General features: G+C 37.2%; 1 protein-coding gene across 1 annotated transcript; it reads left to right on the forward strand.

The window, feature by feature from the left end:
- The first annotated feature begins 6449 nt into the window (after positions 1 to 6449).
- ccdc160.L (coiled-coil domain containing 160 L homeolog) lies at positions 6450 to 9547 on the forward strand. The gene is made up of 2 exons (XM_041572801.1): positions 6450 to 6699; positions 8239 to 9547. The coding sequence occupies exon 2, from the start codon at positions 8254 to 8256 to the stop codon at positions 9160 to 9162; it is 909 nt and encodes a 302-aa protein (XP_041428735.1). The 5' UTR covers positions 6450 to 6699; positions 8239 to 8253; the 3' UTR covers positions 9163 to 9547.
- Positions 9548 to 11551: the final 2004 nt, after the last annotated feature.

Below are 11551 nucleotides of genomic sequence, written 5' to 3' on the forward strand. Positions count from 1 at the left end.
TATAAAATAATACATCATAATAAGCTAATTCTCAAATTGAAACAGAATGCAAAGTAACTCACTTTAAACATTTATTAGTGCAAAATCCCCACAGCATTAAATACAATATTGTGCAAAAACGAACATCAACATCATATCATACTACAAGGCAGTGTCTTCCCCCTGTCTCTATACCTCATACATAAGATAACAATGCATAGCTGTTTCCACACAAAATAATGTGCCTCTTTTTGGAAAACTGTACTATTAAAACTGTCAGATTTTTTTTCTCAAAAGGAAGAGGATACAGGTTAAAATTATTAACATTCAACCCACTATTCTGTATTATAATGTTACCCAGCTGTTGCATTTCCAGATCCTGTCCGTATATACACAATACACATATATTTTATACTAGTTATATACATTTATACAAGGTGCAAAATTAATACTGCAATTTTTTTTCTATTGATCTGGTTTTTGTAAGCTGTTTCCTATTTGAGGGAAAACAACTAACAAGATTTTTCACACTTGAAACACCATACAGAAATTCATAACATTTTGTGTTTTAAAATTTAGGGGTTATTTGCTAAATCTGTTTTTTTTTTGTGTGAAAAACTAAAATTTTGAGTGGAAAAAAAACCTAAAAATTTTTCAAGATTTTTTATACCCTGAAGCTGCTAAAAGTTTGAATCTCAAACCTGTCAAGGTCATGTAGAAGTCAATGGCAGATGTCCCTTTTACAATTTGAAGATATTATGATCTGACCTGGGTTTCGTCAGATAATCAATCGATTTAGGCATCAAATCCGAAAAATCCGTACTATTCAAGTTTTTGCTTGATTTTATCGAATTTTTTGAGTTCTTTTCTTAATAAATAAGTTGAAATAATGGATGGGCGTCGAGCTTGGTTTGATAAAAAGATGAGATAAATTTGAGTTTAAGTCAATAACCCCCTTAATCTGTGAGTGCCACTGTTTGTGATCTTAGATATTTTTGGCAAAATTGCTCACAGTTTAAGGAAAATTAATAAAAACATTCCCAAAGTACATGTTGCTCTGTATGAAAAATTATTTTACACGTTTGTTTATCAGATACTTATTTTAAGGGTATATCTTGTTTTTGAATTAATTGAAGTAATACCTGTGAACAGTGGCACTATGGCATTTCAATGTGCATTTATTAACTGACCATTTCCCCACCACTCAACTGGCATCTAGCCATGTAGATTACATTGTTCTATAGTGTGAGAATAGTGTGGGTCTGAGTGCAAAGTTTATCTTTGATAATATCTTTGATAACCGGAACAACAAATGGTTTAAATGTGTGATTCAAATTCATAATTTTACTTGTCGTTAATGGTTTTAAAAAAAAAGCCACCCTTTCCCCAGCTGCAACCTGCTCAGCTGATCATACATGGATATATATAATTCATTTGTGAGGTTGCGGGATCATTACCCAATTTGGCCACACAAATCCGGTTGATGCGATCATTTGGCCCACAGCCAACGCTCAGGTCATAAGGGGCATATGGTGATCCACTTGGAGTGGACCTCATCAACACGTAGATGATTTGCTCTCCTGTTTGGGTATTCATCTAGATATTAGTTGGGCAACCTGATCAAAAGGTACCATACCCTTGTGTGTCCAGCTTGAGCCTGTGGGTTAAGGAGAAGCTCAGTAGACTGCCAATTCATTTTTAGCAAGAAAGAGTGTGGAATAATGGTCAAGCGCAGATCTCTGCTGCAACCCTTTAGTGTTTATTAACACAACATGTTTTGAGTGAAGCTCTTTTTTTTTGTATTAATATACACTAAAAGGTTGCAGCAAAGATCTGCATTTAACTATTATTCCACACTCTTTCTTGTTATGGGCTTCAATGAATGGAAGCTGTGGATGAGGTCTTGAGTGTTTTGGCTGATTTGTTTTTATTGCAATAGAACGTGACCAGGAAATTGAAACGGAATATCATCATTTCCATTGGTTAAAAAACTTTAACAAACAAAAATAACATTGCCCTGCACCTCATCTATTTGAGGTTTGAGGTATCAATTCTCTGGATGGATCTTTTGTTAAATGATTTGGTTTAATTATATTGACTTTTTCTTTACCAATGGGATAAGCAATCTGATTAAAATTCCTACAAAATCAAATGGCTAGGAAATCCTGAAAGAAACATGCATCATTTCCAATTAAATTTATGATAGATTTATCCATGGTGTTCACAAACCTTGCCTGTATTGTTTGGCTGGACCATTATAAAAATATATCCTGAAGCACTATACCTAATAAGTCAATGGAAGATGTCCCTATCCCAATTGGAAGATACTGTATCATTATCTGTGGTGGATTTAGCCCAATAATTTAGCGAATCAGGGAAAACAGTCAGATTCGGGTTTTCGTTTGATTTTATTGTTTTTTTTTCCCCAGGTTTTTTTCAAGTTATTTTATTAATTAATAAGGCAAAAATCTTTTTTTCGTTTATTCAAAATATGAGATAAAATCGGATTTTAGTAAATAACCCCCCTAGAGTGTTGATTTACTTTCACCAGTACTTCCTTTGTCTTCTTGAATTCCACCCCCTGCAGTACTTTGCCTCCCAGGAGGAAAGAGGCTGTGACTGCCTCTGATCAATCATCTATGACTGAGCCTTCCCTTTGTCTAACAGAAAGAGAGGGAACCCACCTATTGCCACAAAGAAAGCCTTTAGGACCTAAGTCTGTTCATTTGAATACAGCAATGTCTATGGCAAAGGAAATGGAAACATAGGGACAAATGAACCAAAGTAATTAGTAGACTAAAGCATCTGTACTTTCTGAATAGTCTTAATATGTTTCTCAATTTATCCTAGCAGCTTTTTCAGTGCAAATGAACTTAAGAAGTCACTCAGATGAGTAGTGAAACTTTACCAAGAATACTCAGAAAGTCCAGTTAAATTATACTTATCTGTGTATATATATATATATATATATATATGTATATCATGGCCTGGATAAATGAAAACCTTCATAGACAGACATATAATAGATGTGTTTTAGTAATGAGCTCTCATTTACTGTGTTACAGTTTGTAGTAATGTAAATCATTAAATATAATTGCATTATTAAACAATGTCAGTTTTTTAGAGACATCTAGGGGCAAATTTACTAAAGGCCAAAGTGACTAACGTGGGCGAAAATTCGCCAGCGTGACGTCATTTTGGTACTTTGCCGATTTACTAACAGTCGCTGGCTTAACTTCGCTAGCGAAGGAGATAGACTCTGGTGGTAATTCGCTCCCTAACGCCTGGCGAATTTGCGCTCTGGCGAGGTTTTTGATCTCTTTCCTGAGCAAAGCAACATCAGTTCTCTTTTTTCCTCTTGATTGTGTATCTCCTGCCAATTCTAGTTTTGTAGTTCACAAAATGAGACATCAAGGGAGGAAGGTTTATAGCAGAGAACAAAGGAGGAGAAGTAAAGAGCACTATACTATAATATGGTCTGTGCTTTTTCGCTTTTCATTTTAAATGTTTTACTGTACCTCTTTCCTTCTGTTTTCTAACACCCATTTCTCCTTTTATGTGCGTTTCCAGACTCCATGTCACGCCAAATCTCTGTCTCTTCAGTAATTCCTTTCTTCCTTTTTTTCTTCCATATTCTCTCTCCCTCTGACCCAGGGGTCTCTAAACTTTTTTACCCATGAGCCACATATAAACAGAGTTGGGGAGTATAAAAAGTATTCGTATTTTTACAATAACATATGAATTTTGATACTTATGTATAATTATTTGGTGGCTCAAATAAAGACATATATTACAAAAAAGAGTTGGGGAGTAACAAGCATGAAAATTGTTCCTGTGGGTGACAAATAAAGGATTGGATTTGCTTTTTGGTAGCCCTATTGTGGACTTTTTTTTTTTTTTGCAACCAAAACTTGCCTCCTAGAGCAACCGAGAGCAATATCCAAGGGGTTGTGAGCAACATGTTGCTCATGAGCCAGTGGTTGAGGATCGCTGCTCTGACCTTTCATAATTGATACCATCAGCCAGTGATGTTGCCACTGACAAAAGGGTGCACTTCCATCCCACCACTTCATGGTAGAAATGTAGTGCCCACCCCAAGCATGATTGGAGCAACTTTTCTAGAAAATAGTTCTATCTCTTAAAATTATGTAATTAATTCTTGAAAAACTGATACAATGTTATTCTTAAAACAGCGTATATCTTTTTTTTACCAGTAAGACTTTATAAATATATAATACAAAAATAATAAAGTAACTAATAATAAAGTATTAAATAATAAAGTAATACAGCAATAAATAAATAAATTATAATAATCAGCCCAACTTTTCTTTAAAGAGACATTATAAAAAAAATTGTGTGTTGGGTTTTTTTGCCTGAAAACAATGTATATGGCTTAGTGAATGAGAGCTGCATTGAATTGAATTGTAGCAGTAAGGATTAGTCTGTAAAAAAGGCTTAATGCCTTAAAAAGCAGAAGGATTGGGTTTTGTTGAAAGGAGACAGTTTTGAAAGGAGCAAAGAAGCCTAGGAGCACACAGAAAGAGGGATTATTTGCATGGGGTGGAGCTGGCAAGTGCTTTGAAGGTAAGAGGAACATTGTTTTAGTGAACTTGGGTATGCTTGGGAACCAACAGGGAGAAATCTTAGTAAAGTGGGAAGAGTTAAGGCCCCCATACACGGGCCGGTAGAAGCTGCCGACAGACAGTCAGCAGCTTATTGGCCCGTGTGTTGGGCCATCCAACGTGCTTCCCCGATCGATATCTGGCCGAAAGTCAGGCAGGTCTCGATCGGGCAGGATAAAAAAATCCAGTTAGATTGCGGCCACATCTATGCGGTCCCGAGATCCGACCGCCCATATCGGATCCATTATGGGCGACAGGTCCCCTTTAACAAATGTAATAGGAAAAGTGTTTCTAATAATCAAGTTGTTTCTTTATCTGTTTGTAAAAAAAAAAAAAGATATATGAACAAACTATTCCATACCTGCAGTAATGGAGGAAAATACTGGGGTTGTCTGAGCCCAGCTAACCACATATGCAGAGCAAAATCATAGAAAAATTAAGATCATGAGTGTACACAGGGGGACTGAAGTTGTTTTGTTCGTCAGTGGGCTTCAGTAGGCTAAAAATAGCCCCCCATTCCTTGCAATGGCATTGCCTGGACTAGTTGTTTGGTAAGTGTTTACTGTTGATTGAATTAGAATTTTTAAATTCAGTGTTATCTTGCTCTCCAGTGATACATATTTACAAAAGAAGCACTAGAAAACAGCTGAATTTTTAACTACAACCAGAACTTTATTTTTGAATTACTTCTAGGGCAACAGTGTGCCTTGCAGTTGACTTGCTATCAGGGGTATAACATGACAAACTATTTACTAAAATTCTAATGCTTTTCCTCATATCAGCTCCCGAGCATTCTTCTGTGCAGTTTGTAAGGTGGCCATAGACGTAGAGATCTGCTCGTTTAAGTGGGCGATATCGGGCTGATCCGATCGTGGGCCCTAGGATCCTATATAATGGCATGACTGCCATGGGAGCAGGGGGGTGAGTAAGCACTGGGGCCCACCGCCTAGTGAGGCCCATGGTGCTACAGAGGAAAGCCTACCAAAGACCCACAATTCCAATGATGTTACCAGTAAATTTCTGTTGCAAGAATAAGGGAGGTATAAGTCAAAGGTAGCCCCTAATCCTGTTGTTTTAGGTATCACACTAACAATTCCCAATGATTACATAAAGTATATGTAAACCTTTTAAAAAACAAATAAATTAAATTGATTAGGGTGCCTTTTTAAGCACTTTTGCAAATTGCATTCTTTTGTTTCTACCATCACTGTCAGCTGCTGGCACATTCCTCCTTCTACAAAGTTGAAGATATATATTAGAAGGAAAACAGAGACATGTTATGATATTGCTCTGCTCAGGAAAGACATGAGAAAGGTCATCCTACGTTTCTGATCTCTTTCCTGAACAAAGCAACATCGGTTCTCTGTTTTCCTCTTGATTGTGTATCTCCTGCCAATACTAGTTTTGTAGTTCTACAAAATGAGACATCAAGGGAGGAAGGTTTATAGCAGAGAACAAAGGAGGAGAAGGAAAGAGCAGAAAAAAATGGGGAGAGAGTGGGAGAACTGTTCAGCAATAAATAGGGTAACATTATTGGATGAAAGCAAGAAAGACAATAGAATAGAGAAGTGGATCATAAGAAAAGGGGAAGAGAAAAAGTGGGAAAAGGCACACCAATCCTAATTTTCAATCCCAGCACCTGCCTCTCAATTCAGCCCTATAATACAGCCACACAATAAATAATCTTTAGAGCAAATATGTCAGAGCACAACACACTACAGTTCTTTTAGAAAATGGCAGTGCTGTACTAAATGACCAGCAGAGGTCACTAACATTTTGCACAGCATTTCACAACTGCACAAGCTTCATTTATGCTTCACGTGGTTGCTAGGCAGCAGGAGGTGTCTCAGTACAACGTAACCACAACGTTGACTGGGTGTTTAGGGAAGCTGTTCGTTCCCACTCTGGTCCACTTGTTGACTGGGAAGCTGCTCGTTGTTACAGAGCTGCTGTATTTTTCATCTCCCACAATAGTATTTAAGGTAAACTGGTGGGTTATTTGAAGATCCCATTTGGATACCCACTTGGGTCCCAGCTGTCACAATCCCGCAAATGTTTTGAATTGAATAGATACAGAGAGATTCCTCCGTGTGTTAAGGTAAGGATTAGTATTGTTTGTCCCTGAGGGGACATCATGTGACTGAAACTTTGGATGTACTAATTACAAAAAAATGCTTTAATATTAAAAATAATAGGTTGTAGCTATTAAATGGTTAACATATATGCATAGGTATGCTCTTTTTCAAAGCTAGCAGTGTTGTTTCTCTGTGTACTGTTTAAACATTTTGTCAATTTTTTAATGATTTGCTTTTAACTATGACTAATAAGACACTGTATGTTGTACAATAAAGCATTATTGGGATCCCTTATATGGAATCATCTGTGCTGCATACAATTTCTTTCTGTATTTTAAAACAATATGACCATTGGGGTGAACATTCTGACTGCTAAATCTTACATCATACAAAAAGAAGTTCCAAATACATTTTTAGAATGTTTTCAGAACTACATTACTTTAGGTTGTATTCAGGTAAAAAAGAACAACTGTATCCCACATAAAATACTGCACATTTAAAACAAATCTATTACTTTTTAATTGTCATGCAAAATTCAGTAGAATTTGGATTGATGAAACTATCATGGAACTTAAAATATAATATAAGCTTCATCATACTAAAATACAATTTTTTCTAAATATAATTAATTACAAATTCTTACCCATTTCTGAAATAATAATGTTAATCTTTGCTCTCCTCATTGTTCTCTTCATGCAGTAGTTAGATTTTGAATGACATTTAGGTCCAGTTTAGTCTTTGAGTGGGGGCTACTTTTGCCTAGAAGATGTATTAAGAGCTCACTCTACATGCAGGATATGTGCCAAAGTCAGATATTTTATTATATTTTGTTTGTGCTGGAGTCCATTATTTGAGTAAGCTCTAACACATATGCTAGAAAACAGGGCCGGAACTAGGGGTAGGCAGAAGAGGCACGCGCCTAGGGCGCAAAGGTAGAGGGGCGCCAGGCACGTACCTCTTCCGGTGCCTACCCCTAGTTCCAGAAGCTGTGGCAGCAGTTCTTTCCTCTTGCGAGTGTGCGCATCCTCTGAGCACGTTCTCTTTCGTGTGTCCTCAGCGCTTTCGCATGTCACTGGCGTATGCGCTCGTCCTTACGGTGGGGGGAGACGTAGTCAGCCGGGGTTGCCGACTACTGCTAGAAAAGGTCCCTCCTAAAAGATATATTAGATCTGTCACTCAAAATCTGACACCCAGCTCCTGCAATAAGATGGGATGAAGGGAAATAGATGGTGAGAGGGAAGATATACTAGATTATTTCAGAAACGGTACAATATTTTTAATTGATTATATTTATAAAGTTTCTTATTTCAGTATGATGAAGCTTATATTTAATATTCATTCAACATGCCTGGAGCAGCACAATCCCTAAATACACTTAACCTGAGTAAAGAGATTTGAATGTAATTTCCTGCACCGTTAAAAAGCCTTATAAATACAATGTTACGGATATAGTATTTTTGGGAATACATAGTGGAATTGTCATTCCAGGCATTTCACTAAAGGCATTAGAGGCATTCCATAAACTTGGTGCTACTAACCCTATACTCTGCTTAAATTAACAGAAATCAAGTCCAATAATGGAAGACAATAAACATTGGATTGAAAATTTATTTCCTCCGCATTTTACTGTGCAAGATTTCTTTAGCCAGAGTTTTGAACCAACTCAACTAATATCAGAAAAAATTGCTAAAGAAAAAGCAAAAACTGTTGAAAAAATTTACCACAACGCTGCTGAAAGATGTTTGGAAGCTAAGGAATGGAAAAGGAGGGAGGAGCTGTCTAGGATGGTATTTGACTATGATCCTAATATACCAGATGATAAAAAAGGAAGGGGACCACCAGCAAAAGACCTGCAGGACAATGTGACTTGTTCTATTACTGGTCATGTGAAAGATCAGTGTATTTGGACAGAAAATGAATTAGGAATGTTAAGATATGAGATGCAACAGAGGCACAGCGAAGGTGGCAAATTAAAGAATCAGCTGGATGCTTGTAAACTTGAGCTATCTGAGGTGAAAGCTAAGCACAGGAAAGCTGAACAAGAGCTTGGTGCTGTGAAAGAAGCGCTCACATTATCAAAAACACATAGCAGAAATAAAAGTATCCTCCTAAAACAGTTGGAAAATAATAAACTGCAAAAAGACTCAGAGATTCAGTATTTGAAAAAAGATCTGCACGAAAAATCTGTAAAGATAAACAATCTTAACAAGAATTTGAGTATCGCTAGAGAGGAAATTCAGGATTTAAAGCTGAAGAAAAAAGATTTTGAGCAAGAGTTAAAAACTGTTAAGCAACAACAAGAAGTTAAAGAAGCCTCATTAATTGAAAATCTAAAACAGAATTACAATTTAGAGAAAAATAAATTGCTTAGAGAAATTGAGACTCTTAAAGAAGAAAAAAGAAAGAAAGAAAAAACAGATTCCCTGAACCTTGCATCATTGGACTTAGGAAAAATTTCTCTTCACAATCAAAACTACCAGTCCTGAAGTTATTCAGTTGAAAATTGTGCATTAGTCTTCAATGGGCAATTAAAAAAATACACATGAACGCACACATAAAATTCATGGTGTTTTCTTAAGAATAAACATGCTTCAACACCTGTAAATATGTTGCTGAAAGTTTCCAAATGCTGTAGAATTTTAAAGGTTCGGCTTTTATTTTTTCAATTTTTTTTCTGTGATTTACATAATTTGCACATTCAAATGAGGGTTCAGATTTGGTTCAGAACTTGGCCAAACTTTTTGTGGCAGGTTTATTTTTTTTGCTGAATCCAAAAAAAAATGTGCTTTCCTGTGTTCCTTTTAAAAATGTATGAATAAAAACAATAGCATATTAAAGGAGAAGGAAAGGCTTTGTGCACCAAATGTTAGGCCTCCCAAGTGATTGTATTGACTTCCTGAAACCCCGGGCTGGTGCTCCTATCAGCAGAAAACTGCACCAGCCCGGGGGTTATACCAGTGAGCACCACAGAGTGATCCTCTTCAGTTTTCCTCTTTCTTCGTGCAGCTGCGCATGCGTAGTAGAACGAAAAGCCGAACTTTAACTAAAAAGTTGGCTATTTCGTTCAACTGCGCATCCATTTTCCCCGGGAAATTTGAAGATAGAAGAAGCCAGAAGAGGATCACTCCGTGGTGCTCACTGGTATACCCCCCCGGGCCGGTGCAGTTTTCTGCTGATAGGAGCACCGGCCCGGAATTTCAGTTAAGTCAATATAATCACTTGGGGGTGCCTAACATTTGGCACCCCAAATGCACAAAGCCTTTCCTTCTCCTTTAAAAAATGTATGATGAATCTGACTCCTGGCTGATGTTATAAATCATAATACTGCACTTTTTGCCTGATTTTTCCATTAAACTTTCTATTTGGACAAATTTTTTCAAGTTTTTGCATCCCTACTACAATTGGAGAAATAATAATGAACAATGTGTTAAATGCTTTGTGTATGTGTCAATATTTGTTCAGTGTTCATAAAAACTCTCACAAACACATGAAAATGTAATACATATCTGTACTGTAGGAACAACCATTTTAAATGATCTCTAAAGTGATACTGTTATGAACCAGGCAGGTAGTTTTGACCAGGGCAGCCCTGTACAAATGATCAGGCCCTGGCATCTTACAGTAGCTTCTCCGGCACTGCCACCTGAAGCACATTTTCTCAGCATGACATTCATTTTTTTTAGCTTGCACAGGGTAGTATAATTATGCCCAAAATTGTCTGTTGTTTATAATTTACCCACTTCTTAATATTACATGCTCCCATGGGTTCTTAAAGGAATTGTTCAGTGTAAAAGTAAAAACTGTGTAAATAGATAGGCTGTGCAAAATAAAGAATGTTTCTAATATACTTAGTTAGGCAAAAATGTAATGTATAAAGGCTGGAGTGACTGGATGTGTAACATAATAGCCAGAACACTGCTTTTCAGCTCTCTTGGTTTAAACGGACTGGTTACCAGGCAGTAACCAATCAGAGACTTGAGGGGGGGCCACATGGGTCGTAACTGTTGCTTTTGAATCTGAGCTGAATGCCGAGGATCAATTGCAAACTCACTGAACATATATGTACCATGTGGCCCCCCTTGAAGTTGCTGACTTGCTCAGTTAGAGAGCTAAAAAGCAGGAAGTAGTGTTCTGGCTATTATGTTAGACATTTAGTCACTCCAGCCTTTATAGATTACATTTTTGGCTAACTAACTATATTAGAATTTTTATTCGGCACAGCCAATCTATTTACCCAGTTTTTATTTTCACACTGAACTGTTCCTTTAAGATAATCATTTTTCTGCCTCTGCAGCAGGCCTGGCAATCTAGGGGTTCTGGCAGATGCCAGAAGGGCTGCTGTTACCTCTCATAGACAGGCACTATTTATTGGTGTGCTGGGGGCCTCTTGTGTAGTTGAAATGCCAGAGTCTATTTTGATTCCCAAACTGGACCTGCTCTGCAGGCTGCATTACTAAAATCATTTGCAGAGCTAGAGCACTAACTGTAAGAGTACTAGCCACAGGACATAATGTAAGGGTACTGGCACAAAAGATTTGTTGCCCATGGTAAATATGCATTATGCTAGTAGGATGTATACGTTGTGTTGCCTATGTTAGCAATTTACTAAGGGTAACAAACGGCTCATGCTGCGGTACCCTGAGCTTTACCAATTATTATAGCAATACTTAATTAAGTACTAAAAGACATTGTTGGCATATTTCACCCAGTAGATTCCCCATGTTGTTCCTAAATGGTGAAAACCAGAAGAGAACCATACCTCCCAACTGTCCCTTTTTCGGAGGGACAGTCCCTCTTTTGACAGCTCAACCCGCAGTCCCTCATTTGTACTGGAAAGTCCCTATTTTCTCTGCACTGAACAGCCAGAAAAAGAAA

Source organism: Xenopus laevis, chromosome 8L, assembly GCF_017654675.1.
Source record: "Xenopus laevis strain J_2021 chromosome 8L, Xenopus_laevis_v10.1, whole genome shotgun sequence".
NCBI classification, from domain to species: domain Eukaryota; kingdom Metazoa; phylum Chordata; class Amphibia; order Anura; family Pipidae; genus Xenopus; species Xenopus laevis.